This window comes from Melanaphis sacchari, unplaced genomic scaffold (assembly GCF_002803265.2).
Source record: "Melanaphis sacchari strain LSU unplaced genomic scaffold, SCAv2.0 Contig1439_pilon_pilon, whole genome shotgun sequence".
In the NCBI taxonomy this organism is placed as follows: Eukaryota; Metazoa; Arthropoda; class Insecta; order Hemiptera; family Aphididae; genus Melanaphis; species Melanaphis sacchari.
Genome location: NW_020270613.1, coordinates 351,423 through 375,265, shown reverse-complemented (window position 1 = coordinate 375,265; position 23,843 = coordinate 351,423). Strand labels below are relative to the sequence as shown.

The 23,843-nt window shown below is 24.8% G+C and overlaps 2 protein-coding genes across 2 annotated transcripts; one reads left to right on the top strand and one right to left on the bottom strand.

The window, feature by feature from the left end:
* Positions 1-430: 430 nt before the first annotated feature.
* Positions 431-12,527, top strand: LOC112591818. Its single transcript, XM_025335758.1, has 4 exons — positions 431-533; positions 4,308-4,395; positions 11,617-11,775; positions 12,269-12,527. Exons 2-4 carry the CDS (start codon positions 4,354-4,356, stop codon positions 12,452-12,454), a joined length of 387 nt encoding a protein of 128 aa, XP_025191543.1. The 5' UTR covers positions 431-533; positions 4,308-4,353; the 3' UTR covers positions 12,455-12,527.
* Positions 3,643-4,299, bottom strand: LOC112591819. Its single transcript, XM_025335759.1, has 2 exons — positions 3,890-4,299; positions 3,643-3,807 (listed from the first exon to the last, which is right to left on the bottom strand). The coding sequence occupies exons 1-2, from the start codon at positions 4,169-4,171 to the stop codon at positions 3,760-3,762; spliced, it is 330 nt and encodes a 109-aa protein (XP_025191544.1). The 5' UTR covers positions 4,172-4,299; the 3' UTR covers positions 3,643-3,759.
* Positions 12,528-23,843: the final 11,316 nt, after the last annotated feature.

The following is a 23,843-nucleotide window of genomic DNA, read 5'->3' as shown; positions in this document are numbered from 1 at the left end:
ATAAATGAATGTTTTTTGAGATATTTTTGTAAAAAGTCACTATTACTTTAACAACATCTTTCAATCTGAATATTCAAGCATCCCGGTTCTCCTTTCCGGGTTACAAAGACCTAAGTCATGAAATTGGTAGTGTCCCAGAACTTCCGTAAATGGCAATCCTGTAAAAACTCAAGTATATATATATATATATAGTATTGGAACGCTAAATAAAGTATAAATCAGTTTTGGCCGTTTGGTTATTTGTGAAAGATTTTTAAAAGCGATATCTGTGACATTAAATACAATACTTACGGTTTTGGATTTCTCCCACCAAGGACACCGTCTTCAAACGTGAACGTCTCGTAAATTAATAGCACAGTTCGCACAAACGGTGACCCGCCGCGCCGCGCACGCACACTTCACACTCCTCATCGACAATAACAACAACAGACTGTAGTCAACAATAACGCAACTACAGTAACATATAAGCTCTGCCGATCGTCGTCAGTCCGACACTCTGCCATAGACCTTCTTTCCGTCAACGCTTTATATCGGTAAGTCATATATTTTTTTCATAAAAATAAAAATACGATTTAATTTTAGTATTTAATAATGATAATTATATCATACTATTGCATAACTTGATTTTTAGTATTCGTTTTTGTAAATTACTTGAAAAATTGCATAAAACCCTTCAATTCGTTTTTTTCCAAATTGGTTTTAACTAAATAATTATACTTGGAATCCGTTTATTAGTGTTTGAAATATAATATCATCGTTTGCATTTCAATTCTATAACACAGCAACGTCCTATAAACTAGACTTTTGTGTTTATGATTGATCCCGTATGCATTAATTTTTTTGTAGATAGAGCATCATATTATACAATCAATGTATATATTTGATTGTTTTTTATAAGTCCATTATTATTTGGTAATAATCAGAGATATATTTTTATATACCTAAATATAAGCTCTATTTAAAATATTGTGCCAGTTTTTTTTAACTAGCGTGATTTAAAAAAAAAATATTTTTATTATGGTTATTTTTACAATATAATATATAAATATCTTATGCTATTGAGAGCTTACAGCTTTTTTTCATAACTAAGGAATTTGAAGCACATATATTTTATTACATTTTAAATAGTATTTCTGTATGTAATTAATTTTACTCTAATTTTTGTCTATTTGTGTTTGAGTATTTAAATTATTTTCTATTTTAAATACTATTATCTAAACACATTTTTATGCTTATACAAACAAAAGAAATTTTAGGTAGTAGAAATAATAAAAATAAAGTAGAAATTATTATATTCTGTTTATTTTAGTATCTAGTACCTGTAGTAATATTATTTTTATATTTATATTTATAGTCACTGATTAGTCCATTTTATTCACATATTGTTATTTATTATCTATAGGTATATTATAAATTTAAGTATCTCACTTGTTTTTTTTATAAATTTAACTTATTTTATAGAGCTTGTGTAAAGCTTGTTTTAGATGGTTTATTACATGTATTAAACACGATTAATTACTTAAATTAATTCGTTTTTCAATATTATAATTATTAAATGTAGTGCGAGTACCTAATCGTGTTATGTTTTTAGTTGAGTAATAAGTACTTGCTAATATACGTCATAATATATGTCATTAAGCGTAATTTCTTACCTATTATTAAATATTATGTATTAGATCAAACGTTAATAGAATAATATGATGTGATTTTTGATTTAGTGTTTAATAAAATACTTAATTGTAGTACCTAATTAAGATTTTTTTGTGTTTTTATATTTTTAATATAAATCTTAAGAGATTCATACTATGTCACTTTAAATGTTTATTACAATTTATAACTTGGATTATATTATATGGTTTGATTATCCATACATATTATGTGTACCTTTATACATTTATTATATACACAATATGTATGATGTATTTGTGCCTTGTATGGTTAACTACACCTTCGTGATTTCCGATTTTTTTTTTTTTATTCTATATAATGCCAAATTAATTTTTAAGTTATGTAATTTTTATTTTTCAAAGAGTATTTTAGTTGTTTAATATTAAGTATTATTTCATTGAAAATGTAATTTGTACATTTATGCCATTATTAATACATTACTATTCAAATGTATATAAATGAGTATAGAAATGAATTTACTTTAAACATAAAATATTTTTACTGCTATTTTTAGTCATGTTGTTACATATACAATTATAATTTCATCTAAGCTCATTTTATGAAATTTATAGATTGCAAGTAGATAACTATACAAAGTTTGTACATATCAAAATAAAATTGAGCATGGTGAAGAAAATAACACATTTTATAATTTAGTCAAACGAATTCAAACCTGTGTTTTAATGGAATTTTTGCGAAATCCGCGACCCTTTGAAAACCGGTTTATTTGTTTACAAAATAAAATTGTTTTATAAAAATCAGATATTAACTAAAGAATTTAATTATTTTTTCATGGTTAGTGTAACAGGCCAAGAGATATTTTAATATTCATATAACCTTAGGTAGGTACGTGAAAAAATACATATTTATTAGTGTTCAATCTTCTATTTTTTTATTTCAACTTTCAAGTGATTGATTGACTCACCAATTCTTCCTAGACATTGTTTATTTATAGTATGGTTTATATTTCTACTATCCGTCTAATAATAAGCATATACATTATACGTATTATAAGCATACATGTTGGTATATATTATGTACAAGTACAAAGTTAAATTTAAATTACTTATACATTTCTATATTTTTAAAACATTATTCATTTTTAATGATTATAGTTCACTTCAACATTCAAAATAAAAATCTAATTCACGTATAAAAATAACTTTAACATCGAATATTTTATTTTATCTACTCAAGCGTTAGTAAAAGTGTTTATTTTAATGTTCATTGATAAATTAAGATTATTATTATTATTATTATTATTATTATTATTAATAGAGTTATTAAATTGAGTTATGAAAGTTAACAACTAATACTTTAAATTAAACTATAAAATTATCGTTTAAACAAAATAATAGATAAAATATTAATGAGTAATAAAATAATAAGATTTAATTTTTTATTAACAACTATTAATTCTATTTTCTTCTAGTACCATTCTGACCATTCTGTAATTATAAAATTAGTCTGATAATTAATAATAATTTTGGTAGGTTATAATATGTGCATATGCCAGTATATTTGTTTATTCTATTATTTTTATTTTCCTTTAAAAAAAAAATGTTCTACTATTGGTATTATTATTTATTAGATATTTACTCAATAAAAAAATAGGATATAGTATAATATTACAGATTACTCGCCTACGTAAAAATGCGTTTGAGTTGAGACCAGCTATTTTAGTTGATCGACATTATTCTCTATATAATATTACTTAAATTTGTATATTTTTCTGTGATATATAAATATAAATTCAGATTTTTACATAATGAATACTTTATAATAATTAAATACGTACATAATAAATTAATTATATACATTTTACACAGGTTATCATTAAAATATTAAAAATCATCTTTGATCTTTTTTTCGTTTTATCTACATAGATATAAATATTATCACATTAGGTAAATACGAAAAAAAATGTATACATATTTATTGTTATTGCATTTATTTAACATCGTTCAGAAAATCTGTCATAGAAAACTAATCGCTTAACACTAACGAGTTTTTGAATTTTTTCCAGATAATATCCATAAAATTTGTTAAAACATGATATTCAAGTTTTCTTGCCTATTCTGTATCTACTTATTAACTATATACGAAGCGTTTTTCGTCGTTGACTATGTAATATAACCTCTAAAGACGATAGCATAATGCATAATATGAAAACAGTATTTTAGTTGTTAAAATAAAAAATTTTTAACAAATCGATACCTACCTGCATCATGTAGCCCCAGGATGGAAGCAACCACACCTGGTTGTCCTTCACATGAATAACCCAAATGTTGAACCAAAATATTATTAATTTCCGTTCTTTGATACACAGCAAGTTCACAAGATATTTAGTATGAATGATCACTAAACATTTTTCCGATTGAACAAAATATAATATTGAGGACCTGGTATTTAAAATTAATATACGATGTTTTACGTCATTAGTATTATTAATGTTTTTATCAACAATGATCAAATCTACCAAGGTCACAGCTACCACTCCCATATTTGAGGTACATCATAGCCAAAGCCACCTACACGAACGTGACCTTATTACTCTAAAACTTACTGGCTATTATGATGTGTTATCATATTATTAATTTAATTATATAACTTATTTGTCAACCATTATATTTTTGCAGTTGCCTAGAATAAAACAAGTAAAAACCAAAATTCAAAATAAACAAGATGGCGATCACGAAAATTACCATGATTAAATTTTTGGAACTCGTGAGTATATAACATAAATATGTTCATAAATTATAAAACGAAGAATTCTACTATATACTTACTGCTAGTGTTGTAATATAATAAGCATTGCAACTTTTTAAACATATATCGTAAATAGGTATGATTTAGTATTAAGTATTTATTTTTATTTTTAAATAATTGATTTTTATAATAGGTTTACTGCATTTTTAACATTGTATGAATAGCATACCATGTTTTCCATTATTATTATCTATTAGGTGGCTGTTATTATACTTTTTTTATGGTTACAAAGGTAATATTTAGTACCGGTGGCACGGCGATAATATATGATATAATGACTGCAGTAGTAATTGCGATCAATGGTCGAAAATTGTGTTATTTGTTAAAAGAAAGTAGTTATTTTTTTTACCTGTCAACTAACAAGTATCTATTAATACCTATATATGCTGATATATATAATTGAAACGCGTAAAGGTCGATTGTTCTTTTTTTATAGCAAAATTATGGTTTATTTTATGATGTTTTGTAAACACGTAACTACGATACCTGTCCTAGTACAACATACCCATTCGAAAACGTTTTAACCTGTTTAAATCCATCGACCCCGAGTTGGTAAAACTTTCTAAATTCTAAATTCTAAAGCGATTCGTCCTTCTTGAGTTCTATTAGAGATATCATAAACCGTCACCTACGAATATTGTGTTCTTATTAACTGTATAGAGGTACATAGAATTAACAAGATGGTAATAACTAATAACTAATAAGTAATATCTATTGTGGTGGGTCAATCGTAGCCAACCTTAAATAGTATTGTATTAAGTAATAAATTTGCATAAGTGGCGTTAATTGGTTATACAGTATTTAGAAGACGTGCGTGTTGTAATAGTAGGTATTTGAATGAAAATTGCGTTTGTTATAATCAAGATTTTATTGTACATTTTTAGACTGATGTTTATTATAGTGTGCAAGGGCTGTTGGTATTAAATAATTATACATAGTGACTAATAATACATCATTTTTACTTATATATTATGCTCTATATAATGTGTATATTATCAGTTAATTTCTTATTTTATATTTACATATTATGTTGTTGCTAATTTTTTTTTATAAGTACAAAAATATGCCTAAGAAGCGATGAAACTATAGTTTTATTTTCGGAATTTTTAATATTTCTTTATCTTAACTAAGCAATAATAATAGTAATACAAAAATAAAATATCAAACTCAAGCACACACAAAAAGTAAACAGTTTACTGGAAGTTAATGGGATAATGATGTATCTCGAACTGATTAGTTAACTGTTATTTAAGTCTGAGTAAGAAACCACACAATTTGATAATCGCTGGAGATAGATAAAAGATGTTTTTGCAATCATTTTTAAAACAATTTACATAAAGTATTATTAAAGATAGGTACCTAAAATCTATTTAATATAATTTTTGAATTATTATTTTGAATTTCTTTATTTATATTTTGCAGTAAAAATTTATACTAAAAATAAATAAAATGATCTGAAAATGCTAAAAAAATCGTTCAAAAAATAGGTATTTATTGAAACAAATTATGTATTCGGAATGCGTTGTCTTAAGACCAAGAGCATTCAAAAATAGTTAAAAGCTAAAATAATGACTACTTATAATCATGTTAGACATGATTAACTTAAAGAGATAAAGAAGATGGTTTTTTTGTTATGGTCCTCGGGCTAATGTTTACTCGTTATATTAGAATTTTACTATGATGATTAATGAATCTACCTAATTTAGCTTTCCATTTGGATAAATAACTTATCTGACTTATTCAAAATATTTCCCAATCTGCATTTTATCACGTAATTTCTGTTAGCTACATTAAAGTTGATACATTATAATATCTTCATACGTTTTTTACAATTTATATGTTTTTATTTATTATTACTTTGTACTGAGAATCGAGGTTTATTTTTACACGATTTCACAATTTACATAATACATAATATGTTGACATATAAACGTCACAGTTGTCTGATGTTTTTAGTCGGTATAGTTTATATATTTTTCTATGTTGTTTGAATTTTGAATAGATTACTATCTAGCGTAGTGTAGTTCTATGTTAATTGTACTCTTGTCAAAACGAAATTATTGTAAAAAATGATTATAAAAACTCAGAATTGTTCACTGTTACTCGTTAAAATATTTATTTTTAATCTCACCGATTTTGATTTATTTGTTTTATGCTAAATGTGTTAATTTTGATTCAGCATTATAAACAGTATTTATTCCATATGGAGATATATGGAATTTATGTTCTTTCATTTTTGAAAAGCCATATGATTTACTTATATCCTAGGTTAAATACTTTGTAATGTCACGGCGGTAACACTGGCTTAAGCTGAGTACTATATTTAATTATTCCTTTAACATTATAAGATTTATTGGAAAAGGAATAAGTGGATTTTATGTTTTGAGCTGGTATTACTGAATGTGAATGAAAATAATGATAATAATAGAAGGAAATTAGAAAAAATATTTATACGGTTAGGTAGATTTTTAGGATTGTGAAAAATGTATAAATTCATTTTTGACTGTATGACTATAATAATAATAAAATAACAAAATCCATGTTAGTGTTTGTAGGGCTATAGCATATTATAATGACTAGTGAATGGTTAGCCAGCTTCACGAGAATGACGCTGGTATATCATGTTATTTATTTACGTTCCTTTAAGTCGCTGCGTCTCTGCATCTGTTTTAATATTATTTTTATTAAGCTTGGAAAGTGATCTGGTTTTCGAAGCATGATTATGAGATGAAAATTTCTAATTGGTATTGACGAACACAGTGAATAGAGGCGTGTCCTTTTTTATTTCTGCAATTAACAAATTATATGATATTTCAGATTCAAGTATGGGATAAATATCCTTTGATGTCCCACAAAAAAAACATACATTAGAGTAGTTTTTTAAGAGAACTTTGGTGAGAGAACGAGATTGGACTTGGATTTACAGATAACATTGATTTACGGGTTTTCTGAAATGTTGAACCGACGAGTATAAAAATTATTTTAATTTAAGTCATTAAAAAAATTATTAAATAGGTTTCTAGTTACCTGCTGGATATCATGGAGTTGTTGTGCGATTTATCTATTTTGATGATTGATATTTTATTTAGTTTCATCCTGTTAGTCTATTATTATCGCACTACAATGATGACTTATTTGAAAAAATATTGCTTGACTAGAATGATTATTTTATTTTAACTTATGTATATTAGGTGTTGTGGGAAGACGTGTAATATTAAATTTAGTAAATTAGCATAGAATGGGTGAAAATGGATTGATAAAGTTTAATATTACACAAATTAATGTACTTATAATTTATAGGTCTGCATTTAGTCATTATGTATAATTACAAAATTATGAAACTTAAATTAAATAAAATATTTATTTTTATAGGTATAATATTTTTATATCTTATATCATGATTTATTTAGTATTTTATTATGGTGTTTTGAAATAATGTACGGTTATTTAAATAAATATTTATAAAACTTTTTTCCATATTTAGAAACAAAATATGTTATGTTAGTCTCAACGGATAATTTAAATATACAGAATCATGATCCATCAAGCGTGCTCACTTTAAACACCCAAATTTATCCTTTAATTATGTATTTATTATTTATTGATTTATTTTCCCATTTAAGGAATACTCTGAGTCGATGTAAATTCATTTATTCAAATGAGAACTGTCTTATTTTGCTAAAAACTGTTAAGCAGATGATTTTTTGTTAATAATGTTGACATATGTAAATCAAAATTAGGACGATTATTTCTGAGTTTAAACTTAATTTACTAACGGTAATTTTTAATTCCGTATAGTTACTTATTTTGTAATTTTTATTGATTTATAGTACTTTCGTATTTAGATCATTTTTAAAAATTATGATATAATTATAATATAATATCATATATATTTTATCAAAAAATTTAACTAATTGTCTATTTGCATATAGCTTGGCGTGGTGATGTAATTATATAAAATGAACTCTGTCCCTTAATGGATGTCAAGTTTTTTTGAAATTTTAACATATTTAAAATTGGCTGAAAAACGCCTACGGAAGTCCTTGTGGACTGATAATAATCTCAACGATAAAATAAAATAAAATAATAACATTGGAAAATTCCGCGTGTTAAATAGGAGGTTCTAAATAAAATTGCAATTTGGACCTTGTTTTAATATTCTACCGCACGAGTATTATTATTACGCCTAAAGACAATTTAAAATGTGGGTATGCATTATAAATTATAATATTTAGTATATTAGCAGCTATATATGTATTTTCTTTAAGGAATCGTTTCATTATATTCAAGGGCACCTTACAATGATTCATCCGAAGAATGTAAATATGAGGTACTTACTTAATACATAATATTAGTGATGACTAATGTTTGTACACTATCGTGCGCCGGAATATGCTGTCCCGTCTGATACGGTATTTTGATTATGTGAACCAGTGTAATAATCGTCGTTTCTATTACAAAACCGTAAATTAAATGCAAAATAGGTTTACACGAATCAATTTTTAGACACGTAGTAATGACCCTGAATCGTTTCGGCACATTGTTTTTATATTTTATGTATCGCTGGAAGTATAATAATAATAATTATTATTGCCACTGCCAACACATTAAAATTGTATATGTGTATTTTTATTTTATTTCTTTGTGAAAGTTGCGTGGTATGAATTGAATTGCGGATGAATCCTTGACACTATTCTATTTATTTTCTAGGTTTATTCTATTCGCATTTTAGACATTTTATCGTTGACACGAATACTCATTTTGTCATACCACTAGATCACCGTTGAAAAGCCTATGTATGGAAATAGAAACATGCGTCACTGCTTCAGTTGTTACGTTAGCAAATATGTTATTATATTGTGTACTTTCGACGAATATTTTGGAATTGTTTCATTTCCCAATAAAAATAATTTATGTGTACATTTCATTTTAATATGAACTGTGAAGATGCGTTAGGGAGGAGGGAGACTTAGATAAATTATCATTATTCATTAATAAACAATAACTATAATATTACCAAATGTTATCTCACCGATCCCACAGTTAGGTACACAATTTGATCATATCATAATTTAAATTTATTTTGTTCTTTAAACATGTTTTAAAAAAAATAATAATCTATTGTAAATTTGTAAGTAATATTTGTATTTTATCGTTTAAATAAAAATTAATTTAATATGGTTATAATAGTTATAACAATTGATCTCATAATAATATTAGACCTTTATTCTACAGTAGTATTTTAAATCATATTTTTAAGTGAAATCATGAATAAATAAATGTTGGAAAAATTTTAATTGTTTCTCCTTTATGTTCAGTTAAAACTAGTTATTAAAATATGTTTAAATAATAATAATAATAAAAAAAAATGAATGTTTAATTAAAACAATGATGTGTACCTACCTACATACATCTATATTTTGTTTGTATGTAATAGGTGACTTATCACATAGTTATATACATATAATTCATCAGATTAATATTGTAGTACTCGTATTTTAAATTTTTTTCTAACATAATAATTTATATGATTTATAAATCCATATGTATTTTGTGTTTATGTATTGTAAATGTTTACATTTACATAGATTTAAAAACTTATATCTCCTATACAACAGGGTGAATCCCTGAACAGAAAACGCTAATTTTGTAAAATTATAGGTAGTCAATATGCTGTACATACAGCATGCAGTTTACCTTTTTCTTAAAGTCGACATGTAAACTGCGGCAAAAAAAAAAAAAAATTAAGATTATACAATCTGCGACAAAATCGATAAGATACATCATACAAACTGTGGCAATTTATTTTATATACTTTCTATGTATACTGCATGTATATACATATCGTTTTGATAATCTATGTACACGAGTATCGTTTAATTAGGTATAATACATATTATTTGTTATGACAGCTATTAGCATCTCTTAGAGTATTAGGCGTAAAAATAAAGAAAAACCAATTTTTAAAATTGAAAAGTATATTATTATTAAAAATTAGATCGTAATGATCGTATAATCGAAAAACCAATTTTAAAATTAAAAAATATTATTATTATAAAAAATAATTTAAAAAAATCGTATAAACAAAAATAAAAAATAAATAAATAATAATACAATAGGTATCTAAATAAAATTATGTCATTTATTTTTAAAACATACTTTTTTCAAAAATTTATATCTTGAAATTTCTCCATCTTCTTTTATTTGTCACTGTATTATATTGATAAATTTGTATTTTTTCGTTGTCGCTTTATTTCTTTCTTGTATTACCCTACTGTATTAATTTCTAATTTTTTTTTTTATGTTTCATTAAAACTTAAAAATACATTTGGACACTTACCTTACCAATTTGTACGCAAGACGCAACATCACATAATTAATTTAATGATATACGTACATAGATACACATAGGTAGGTATATATAGAAAGTATATAAAATAAATTGTCGCAGTTTGTATGATGTATCTTATCGGTTTTGTCGCAGATTGTATAATTTTAATTTTTTTTACCGCAGTTTACATATCGACTTTTAGAAAAAGGTAAATTTTGCCACAGCTCACCATCTCCCATTAAGTGTTGAGTGTACCTCATCATTGAGTAAGTTAGTGTAACGTTGTGTTTAATTTGAATAAAAAAAAAAAAAAAACTAAAAATAAAGGAATATTTTTTATATCTTTAAATTACTCAAGAAAGTCAAAATATTTTAAAAATTATACCATGTAAATGTGTTAATAAACGTTTTGTAGAATTATCAAGCTTTTATGGTTATTTAAAACATCGATTTTATGTTGAACATCGTACATTTTTTGTAAAAATTCTTTGGATTATTTTGAAAAGTACTGGAATTTTGTACTTCTAAAAGTATCAACAAGATTTGTGTTTTATACTTTTATCAGAAAAGAGATTGAGTTTGTGTACAAAAATATTTTTATTTTTTTTTTACTATAAATTCTGTATACATACACAAAAAAATAAATACTGCTGTAAATTCAATACATTTATTATTCATCGTTCCATTAAGAATCTAAAATTATAATAGTTTTTAAGATCAGAGTTGCTATTGGGAGAGTTACCCACAGTAAACACTAATTATTAATCAAATTTTCATTGAGTTAGAATTAATGTGGATATTGCATGATAAATAATAATAATAATTGTATGATTTTTATGTTTTCATAGGCTTTAACTATCATCATTTTCGTTTTGCATTACAACAGTTTTCCGGGAGGTGATACGACATCGGTCATGATCACTACCGGGACGTATGTCGGTTATGTGATTATTTTGGCTGGAATTTTCATTGGACTTTTCACTGGAACGCCAATAAGTTCTCGACTGGTGAGTCTATTCAAATGATTTCGAAATTTGTTCATATATTTACAATAAATAAATAATGGTGTTTACACTAAAAATAACTACAACCTAACAATAAAAATAATAAATTAAATCAATAATTAGTTAAATTTTGAGTTGTTAGTATTATTTAATTTATTACATAATCTATTTGTTTTATTTGTTCTATATATTTATATTTCTTATTCTTTTTACTTAAAAAGTTGACCGAATTTTTCTGGTATACATTTTTGAAAATGTTAATTCGGTTTACATATTTTTTTGTATTCCTACTGTAAATGATTTTTCAAAAAAGTACATAGGCTATAATATAGAATATAGATACGACTATTGGTCGTATAATATTATACTGTACTATTTTAAAATCAACGATACAAGTTTACAATCGAATTAACTTTTTAAAATTTTATTCTGAGCTAAGTCGAGTCAGTCGAAACTTGTACTATCTATTACATGGCTATATATAATAATGTTTTAGGACATGTTCTACGTGTTAATTGGTGCTGCTCTCTTCATTGCATCTGGAGTTATGTCGTACAATTATTACAATGGATATTCATTAAAATCATCCTATGTCAACACTGGTTTAACCAAGGCTTGGTTGTCTATTCTCAATGGAGTTGTGTTTGTCGTTGATGCTGCATTCACATACCGTGGCGAATAAGTTATATTTATAAAAAAATGTAATGTTATTATTAAATTAAATTTTAAAGATATAATATTTATTTTATTCAACAAATGTTATAGGTAAATCATTTTTTTTTTTTTAATATGTAATAATGTTGCTTTTTATTGCATTTAAACTTAAAATGTATAATTTATTTTTTATGTATTACAATAATTTATTTTTTATCTATATAAATAAGAGAGCACTCCATAATATTTAATTCAACTTATAATTTGTTTACTTTTTGTGACTTATTTAAACTGCTTTAATCATTTTTCAAAGTAAAAATAATGGTATGCTTTATCAGTAACTTTATTATATTAATTGAGTGTGTAAGTTTATAATAAAATAATTCAATGGTTTCATAAAAACATGTAACAACCATAAATAATTTAAAATGTGATTTAGTAGTCACTTATTATTTATTGTGTCTATAATAATCACTATAATGTGTTCCCACAAGAATGTTTAATCTTTTAATTTTTAAGATTAAGTAAAATATTTACTATTAAGTTAATCATCACATTTTAATTTAAGTTTCCAAGAGTTGATATGTTTATTACGTTTTTATTTTTTACCATGCAATTTCTGTTGATACGTAGATTAATATACATTTTAAAAATAATTACAACATTTTACTGATTAAAAGTTTTTGATTTTGGTTGCAAATTTCAATCACTTTTTTATATATTATATTTTATTTTATACTGTGTTGCTACTGACATTATTAATATAATTAATATGTATTATAAAATCTTTATCTGCGCATAAATTGAATTTTTATAAATTCTGAGTTATGTATTTTGATATGTAAGTTACTTAATAGGTACCAAGTTAAATTATATTACATACAAAAAAAAAAAAAAAAAAATTGAACTACAAATATCAATAATTTAATAATTTAATTCCACAGAACAGATATGCATTTTTTATAATTTACATAATTGTTTCTTCTTCTTCCTTCAGCTTAAGTAGGTCATATATATAGACTTTTGTAATGAAATTTATTATGATATAACTTAATAATTATTGCGTTTTGATGTTTTTTTTTTTTTTATTGCACATTTATACCTTAATATTTTTATGTAGGCATATGACTACCAACATCATTTTTATTCCCTCTCCCCTTCATCAATACTGTAAATATTTATAAATAATAAACTGTGAGTTTGTTAAATTTATGTACAATAAATCGTCAAGTTTATAATTTTTATTAAAAAATAAAAATGTTTCAAAAAACTTTATTTAAATAAAAAAAAAAAAACACCAAAGCAGGTTAATAAATTTACTGTAAAATATAGGTTATCAATAATATTGGTACATAAAGAATAAGATTTAAGAATTTTCAAGTATAAAAGAAACATTGTTTACACATTTATATCTTAAGTATTGATTAAAAATTTCTAGTAACTAATGTATTATCTTTAAATATCTATCTACTTAAGTTCACTACATTAAAATTCAAAATGAGATAAAGAACTGAATTTTTTTTTTATATTTCTAACATTGGAATATAGGGCGATTACCTTAAATTATATTTATGTAATGTTTACAATGTAGGTTTAGCTTAAATTAAGTTATATGGTAGTTCAATTTTTTTTAGGAAGTTGATGATATTAATATTTGATTGAAAGTGAATTTGTGGGACTTTTTTTATTCGTTGTGGTATGTTAGATATGAAATTAAAGTTTTAAACCTTGTGTCTGTTTCTATGATCTAAATAATAAACAAATTATTTCTTCTTGTAAAGTATGCGAGGTTAGCTTAAGTATTGTCAAAATACTCAATGACAGGTGTTTTTCACATGCTTCCAAAATTATTAATTGTTGAATTATATTCAGTTAAATATTTGCGTGAATATGAATAAATGTTTTGACTTTTATTCTAGATTTTTTTTTCAAATTTTAATTGTTTAGGGTGCTTTATTACACCAAGATTTAAGATTTAAAATAAAATTTAAACAACCTAAAAAATATAATTTTTTTTAAAGCAAATAAATTGTATTGATAATGTGTATAGTATTTAAATTTTACAATGACTTGAAAAATATTTATGTGAACTAAATGAAATGGATCATGAATTGAATTAAAATGTAAGATTGTTATTTATTGAAAACGCAGTTTATACATTTTTCACGTAATCTAGGTTCAAACTAAAAAGCTGAAAACTAGGTCATTCTTTTGAAACATGAAATATCTATGTATAAATCACTAGAAACATTTTATGTGTAATTTCAAAAAAGGAGGTTAACACTTAATTATGTGTTGAGTATCTACCTCTTGAATATTAATTCAGTGAACAATCAGTTATTACATAATTATAATTTTGATAAAAATACATTTTGTCATAAACAATCTGTCTCAGAACTTGGAATAATAGTAGTTGTGTTTTATCTAAAGCTTGACATATATTAATTGTTAAAAATTTAGAGTTAATTATAATATAAATAATGGGTATGTAATAAATATTTTATATTAAAACGCTTACCTACTTATACGATTTAATTACATTATATAAATCGTCTATCTTTTAATTTAAATTAAAAGTCAATTATATACAATACTTATGTTAAGTTAACCAGTTAATAATAATTTTAAATATTACTTATAGATTTCTTATTAATAAAAAATATAGAAATATCATTAAGCTGCAATCTATTTTTGAATATTTAAAAACAAATATTTGAGTTTACTCATAAGTGTTTATTACTCTGAGTACTCTGTAACGGTTTTATTAAATCTTTATTGATTAAAGTTGCTAGCTGGTAAAAGTTTTCAATATAAAATATGATTAACAGTTGTTAAGTAAATATATTCATTTGTTCACCTTATATAAAACATAGTATGAGTAATATGTCACATGGTTGAAGTTTTTAATTAAAAATATACAACAAATAATAAAAGTTATCTATTTGGATTTTAATCAAAAATAAAATACTACTTACTTAAACATAATGCAACAATAGGTATGGTCAGTCATGTAATTATATAAACCACCGTCAATATAATGACAACAATGTATAGAGCAGTGTTTTTCAGTGTATCGCTAAATTAATTTAAATGTGTCATTTAATATCAATATTTTATATAACCAATTCAAATTAAATATTACACAATATTCTTTTTATTTATTATGTGTCACAAAGTCTGAAATATTAAAATATTTTAATGGTTTGTCACCATATAACAAGAGTTGAAAAACATTGATATAGAGCAGACTCAAAGCAGAAGTTTCCAAAATTTTTATGGCACGACCTATTTTGGAAATTATTTAAATTTTGGCGACCCATTTTATGACTTTTTTTTTTTGTTTTTTTGATTTTAATGACCAACTATATAATGTTTAAAAAAATGTATTATTTAAAAGTATAACGTGACCCATGACCCACTAAAAATACGATCGCGACCCATAGTTTGGGAGCCTCTGGTATAGAGTGTATGTGGTAGTATATGGTATAGAGCTTACCAATAAAAAGTAAGTCTAAAAGATAAAGTTATACACAGATTGGTTACGGTCTATCATTAAATATTAAAAGGAAACTAAAAATAATTTTTAATATTTTACGAATTGAGTGAATTATGTGAATAAAATAATACAAAACTGTAGGTTATATTATATATTATCAATCACATTAAAATAAATTTCAAATATGTTTATGTAAAAATTAAAGTATTGAATTAGATAATTTATGAAATACTTATATAATGTATATAATTTATATATTTTAACTCGTTATTTTATAGTTTTATACGTCATCTGGCATCATTTCGTAAATGTGTCAAATTGTAAAAAATATGAACACCGATAACATTGGGTCACAGAAATGACGTCTTATCTGTTGTCTTGGTTAGTTTATTCGTATCAGATATAAATTAGCACTCGGCTCCACACAGGCAATGTTCATATACGTTTATCGTATTATTATATAATGTTTAGTATCTAATAATTTTACAGTTATACGTGTTCAATTTTGGTTTGTCTGTCTCCACAATATTATTTTAAATGTCAATATAGTTTATATTGAATTCGAATGAATTAGATTTAATGAAAGAAAAGTTTTATATTAGTGTTAACAATTGTTGATTAAAACCAATAAAACAAAACGGTGCAATTTTAACAAAATAAAAATATGCGAGTTTGATGGCAGACGTGAAAAAAAATGAAAATAAAAAAAAGGACTTGTTTGTGACTATTAAGTAATAAAACATTATAATATTGTAAAAATAAACGGCATTGAAAAATTAACACTATTCGTAAGTAATCAAGTTAACAATTTGATTTAATTGATTTTCAATTTCAGTCTAACCAGGGAATAAATTTGATTGTTCGGACTATCTGACCAAATTTTTTATTTTAGTATCAATGAAATTTAAAAGAGCTGAAGTGATTGTAAATGTACTTTTGGATATATATTTTTTTGTCTATTTGGTGCTTTATTATTATTGAAATTAGATAAAGGTCAAGAATTTTGTAATTAAATTGTAAATTATTTAAAAAATATGTAGTCCGAATTGATTATTGTGTATGGCGAATCTCAGGGCAGCGCGGAGAGAGCAAACTAGGATATTGAAAATGTGCTAACTACGTGGATGTAAAGCTATAATACCAAAAAATAGAGTGAAGACCTTCAGTTTATGTATGAAAAACAAAGCTTTACATTTTGGAATTAAAGGTACTTCATAAGGAATACTTTGGTAGTGTACCAAAAACTAGACTATCTTCAAGTATTTTACCTAAATAAATCTTGTGGGAAATGAAGTAAGTAGAAGAAACTGAATTTCAAACTATTAATTCAGGATAAGAAATGGAAAACCCATTGGATAATATGGTATATCATCCATGTCTTTAAAGTTGTAATTATTAAATATCAATTTAATTAATTATTTATAGGATGGCGTTATTGACGTAGATCGTCCAATAGTTGACACAATAAAAGATACAGTTTATTTAAATATTAGTATGGTATGTCAATGATGTCGTCTAGGTTATATTGCAATTCAATTATTATTTATTTTTAATTAAATGTTTTAAGGAATGCAAAAAAGCTAAAGAAAATTTGTAAAAACAGGTAAAAAATATGAAAGATTTATCAAATACTAAATATGTGGTTTCTTATATTAGTTCTACACGATGGGTTTTACCAGTTTATGGATCTTTGAAAAATACAAATTATTTTTTATTTTACATTTTGTGTTTATTTTATATTTACCTGCATGTTATAAGTATATAAATGTTAATACAACTAGAACATTTATTAGTTATATAGAAATTGTTTCAAATGAAAATATTACATTAAGATTTGAAGCAACTGCGTATTCACTAAGAAATGGCCAGGGTTATTTTAAATGTATTTGTACCAAAATATTTTCTATGAAACGGTAAATTTGTAGAAAAATAATGAGTATTGTGTAGTTATAAATATCACAATAGCTGTGCGTGTACAAATAAATAATTCAAAATAAATAAAATATTATAATATATTTTAAATTTAAATATATGCTATATTTTAATGGAAATTAAATTACAATTGTATAGAACAAATAGATATTTTAGGAAATAATTAGTTATAGTATAATTGTCATGTAATATTTTATACATTTACTAACGTTCGTAGGTAATTCATAAAATAACTGAATTCAACATTTTAACCGCAACATAATATTAACATATAACTACACTTCTGCAATGTTAGGTTTTTATTTCTTATTTTTGGTTCTTTAGGTAGAAAATAATCACTGTTCGTGCTTTTATACTATAGTTAGGTTGGGTTAGATGATTCTTTTTTACTTTACTTGCAAATAATTTTTCATTATCGTATAACATTGATATTTTTATTGTGTATTTTAATTGTATATTGAATTACGCGGCGTCATGGATAGGCTATTTAGTTACTCCATGCATTTATTTTAAGGTAATATCTTGTCCTTCATAAATTATGAATCATTATCACTATAAATTTATTAAAACAAGTATTTTTTGGAATATTTATCGGTACATTTATATTATCAATAAAAAAGTATAAAAATAGTATATATATATAGGTATATATATATTAAATATTTAGCAAATATTATAAACATTTAAGACTTATCAAAAAATTAATAAATAAATCAAAATTTAAAATAATTTTTATATTATGACCGAAAAGTCGTCATTTACATTAAAATAAATGTATTCATAAATAATAGTTGTAATAAGTAATTTTTATCGGCTATTGCAAATAGTACTATAGGTATTCTCGACATTAAATCTAGACGTGATTGTCACGTATATTGATGATACGACGTATTTTTTTAAAAATATTTCTACTTTTTTTTTGAGCTATTTATTTGCATGAGAAATTCATTATTTTTTTTTTCAATTATTGTCGATAAAAATTTTTTGCTAGGTCAAAAAGTTTAAAAATTGAATATAAATATATTATGACTCGAACACTCTCGATTTTATGCACCCGCTCACAATAGCTATCTCCAGCAAACAAATATCGTTTTTCCGACACGTAACGTAATGTACCGACTGCGTGATACACCGTTCGTATTACATTGAAACCGTACCACTTATTGTTACGCTTCGCGGTCCGTTGTTTTCGAATTAATACTTTATTTTGAAAACTAGTCTTTCGACTACCTTTTGTAGTTCGTATAATACAATTAAAAACTTTATTAATTTTTAAGCTTCGCGTTTACTCTTTCCCAAGGTATCAACTAACTTTCCAAGTCAGATCGCGTGTTGGAACAGACAATTCTAGTGTGAAATGTACCTAGAGGAAATTGGTTTTACGTTGCCTACGCTCTCTGCAACGATATCTGTTCCACACTATGTACCCTTATCATAATATGATATAACATGTGGTGTTTTCTATCAATTCTATGTTCTCCACTTGTTTACATAGTAAATACTATAGTCTGTAAAATGAAGAGTAGCCGTCGATATGGAAGTTTCTGGTGGTAAATTACTTCTCAAAGTAATGATGTTCGGACGCGGAACAATTGCCGCCTAATAAGCTTTGCTGGGACTCTATAAATGTGACGAATAGATAATATTAAGTCCCAGCAAGCTCCCCCTTCCTACGTCCGGCGAGACCAGGCCGTTGGCTTTCGTGTCGGCCGACAAGCTTTGCTATATTTCATCTGTAGTTTTGTCTTTTTCCAACGGTCGAACGACACGCAACGTCGCGTTCGTTCGTCCGCACGTGCAACTAAAAACCTCGTGTGAGCACGAGGTGTGAATCCAATCGTCACCATCATCGTACAAGTCACCTCGAGGGAACAGATTTGCTGCTGCTTTGTTATGATATTGATTCATAAAGCTCAATTTATTGTGTGAAGTTGAATTCTATATTGTTATATTTGGTAATTTATATTTATTATTATTTTTTTTTTGTTATTATATATATCAGCGATTTTTTTTAACGATTTGGGCGCCCGCATATTAGTGAATAAGTAATATTTCTATAATATAATATAGTAGATATATATATATACCACAGGTGTTCGGCACTGTATTACTATTATTTAATATTTTTGTATATTTTGCTTGGGTAACCCTACCTTCCTCCTGTCCAGCAAAAAACGCGAGTCGTTCCCTCTAACCGCGTTTATCAAGTAGAAGCGGAACGGCGAACAAATGAAAAAAGCGCGTGTATTTTGATTTTTGAATCTATTTACATTTTATAATAATCTACTATGTAATATGAATATATCCATTAATGTCAATGTTTTAAATCTACCAGGCTAATAATAAAAATAATGGCCCTCTTTTTTTTATAGGCATTTAAGTATTACATTTTTAAAACATTTATTAACATAACGAACATTTTAAATTATTTTGTAGTTAACTATTTGTTAAATATTAAATGGTCTCTTATTGGTCTTAATTACATATTTACATCGCTTACCTAAGCGATTAGTTTATATTATATTTACTAACCGTTTAGGTACAGTAGTTTTTAATTTTCATGCTTATGTTAGGTAATATAGTTCAATTTTTTTTAAGAATTCGATGACATTGATACTTGATTAGAGGTAAGCTATAATATTTCTTCTAATAAATGTAGTAGGTATGTGGTGTTTTAGTATTAGTTTCTGAGTTTTAAACTTTAAGCATTAATTTAGTATGTGTTTAACGTATAGTCCACTCTATATGGATTCACATATGGAACCTATGAGGGTGTCGTTTCTGGTCTTAAGGTGATTAATGTGTTAATCATAATAAATATAAATTGTAATAATTTAAGGAAACCGGGAACAAAAGTAACATGGGTTAATTGTAACATGCTGAATGTTTTCTTCTATGATATGTAATAATTATCGGTTGTACTTACGTCATTTGTCCCCCATTTTTGTCATCTTATCCTGTTATAAGTTTGGATTTATCGTGTTTTGTTAATCAATTAATCAGTAACCTATTTTTAAATTCAAAAGTAAATTTTTTAAACTCTGAAAAAAATATAAGCTGTTTGGGATATAATATTTATACACTCTCATGGAAAATACATAAACTCTGAGAAATTATAAGAACTTTGGGATATGTATTAACTCTTTGAGATATAGGTCTTTGGTAATTATTCAATTATATACACTTTTTGGCACAAATTTTTTATTTATGGCCACAATTTTGTTCTTAGTAGTACTTTTTTTGTACCAAAGTTAGTTAGTCATAGGTTAATATTATTTAACATATTGATATTATATATAATATATATATATATGATGTTATGATTATATCTTTAACTTCTTTGGTGAGCTTCTAGTTTGTTTTTATGTCACCCCTGCCTTTCTCCAAAAGGTTTGTCGTGATCCTCACAAAACTAATGGTGTACAAATGTTCATATTGCGTGTATAAATATATACAAATTGAGCGCAAAAGATTTGCAAAAAAAATTGGGGGAGGGCCGAGGGGGGCTTTTGTGTAACGTACGTATCATGTTTGTGTGTGACGATGACCTGACGACGTAGCAGTACTGTAGACTGCAGTTGACGTAGGAATAGTGGGTGTTGTAAAGATGTGTGTGTACAGGTATGGTAAACAACGCGCATCACTACGTAAATACACGGAAAACTTAATATCTCCAAAAACAATTTAATTGATAAATTTCAGAATTTTCTCACCAGATGGCCAATCTGCACATCGAGAACTTTCATTTAATATGAAAAAAAAAATGAAAATTGATCCAGTAGAATTTCAGATATGACTTGACAAAAAATCGCCTCATGTTTTAATAATATATAAATAAATAATGTATGGGTACTATATATTAATACTATATTTGTCAAAATCGTTTTTATTTTTCATGGTGGGTCATCCAGTAGGTACATTTAAATTCCAATTACAGTATTGTTTTCAAAATTAAAAATTATTTTTTAATTAATCATTATTAATTTACTTATCCACTGCAAACTTATGATACTGGTTAGTTTTTAATTTACGGTTTGTTTATTTCTAACTAGTATGATATTGTCTAAACATGAATATTCATCATATTGTCATTATCCTTAATTTATTTTTTTCCTACGTCTTCCCAACCTAAAAACTCGTGTCTCGCCATTACTTGTTTGTTTGGACGGGTGGAGTTGGTTATCCGTCATTTACAGGTATTAGTCATTATGAATTTGGCGTATTATATTGCGACGGGTGTCTGTTAATATAATATTACAATCGCGAAAAAAATATGTCATAATAAATACGGAACATAGATTGATATTACTTCAACGATTAGTTTAAATGCTGTTAATTGTTGAAGTATAATGTAAATTTTGCGTTTATTCATATAATAGTGATGGGTATTGCAGATACCTAATTTACAATACTTATTTGTTTTAAAATATCTTAATCGTCAATTATAACAATTACGTCATATAATAACTAAAACAGATTTTATGTTTATCAAACTAGTTTTAATTACTAAAATATTACATTTTTTATTATTATTTGGTTATGGTAGAGAGATTAAATACAAAAAAAGCAACAACTGGAATTTATTTTTAATATTCTTCATGTTATAGCTATTATATCCAATTTTAGTTTCAATGTAATCCACATAGATAAGTATTAATTTTTATTATAATTAGTTTAATTTTATTGTTATCGATGAAATCAAATTAGATCTTGAAATTTTAAAGTGAAACAATACATTTGTATTATAGTTAAAATAATTATTGTTTTTGTTGAGTAAAATTTAATTTCTCGACTATTTAGTTATTAGACTCAATGAACGTAAGCGATGGAAGTATACATACACTTTTTTTAAGTTTTGTACAAGGTACAACTATATTACGAGTATATACGAGTATCTACAAAAACTGTACTCGTTTGTATTATTTTTCATAAATTGTAAATTGTGTTCTTATATATTTTGTAACCTTTAGGCCTGCATTAAAGTACCGTTATTAATTAATAGTAATGTTTTAAATATTTGTTCATTATATTAGTTATTATAATATATTACCTGTATAAAAGATTATTAAAAAAAAAAAATCGTATGCACTAAATAATTCAATTTATGTTTAAAGAACTGTTGAATAGGCTAACACTTCTTGATTAATAATACAAAAATAGTATCCAGTAGAATAATTTTAATGATTATTAATCAAATGGCAAAAGGGTACTTGGTCTTTGAAAAATGAAAACTATAATAAACCTATATGCATATGATGTTTATTGTTAGGTATAAATTATTGTAAAGCAGTAGATAATAAAGATATGGTCAAATTAATTAGGAAAAATATGAAGTTTAGTTATACGCAATATTACAGTGCTAAGGATTTTCTCATAGTAAAATAGTATATAAAATAGTAAAAGTTCAACTTTCTCACTACAGACGTCTATATTTAAATTATTTTTTTAAATATAAACACTGTTATGTATTAATTTGTTGTTCTTATATTAATCCAGATTTATGTGGTATACTGGTATATGTATATAATATACATAGCCATCATATATTAGTATATGTATATACATATATTACTATACATATTACATATATTGTGACCTATATTATAAGTTATATAAGTTTTTAACAACTCAAAAATTATTTCGAACATAATATTTCTATATTTTTAATTTTTGTATTTTAGTTATTAATAATTAAATATGAATTTATTTTTAAATTTTCTTGATAAATAGAGAAAATCCACTTCAGCAAATATTTAAGATTCAGATCACTTTTAAATAATTTATCCAGATAGTTTAATTCATTCAATTAAATTTATTATTATTATTTTGATATAGTTTAATAAGGATTCAATGTTATTATTATGATTTTTTGTTTTATTATACTTGAATGATATGATTTTTATGAATAAATTTATTGTGATTTGTGAATTATTTATAATTTATAAATTAATTACATTTATTATGTTTTATATTTTAAATATACAATAAC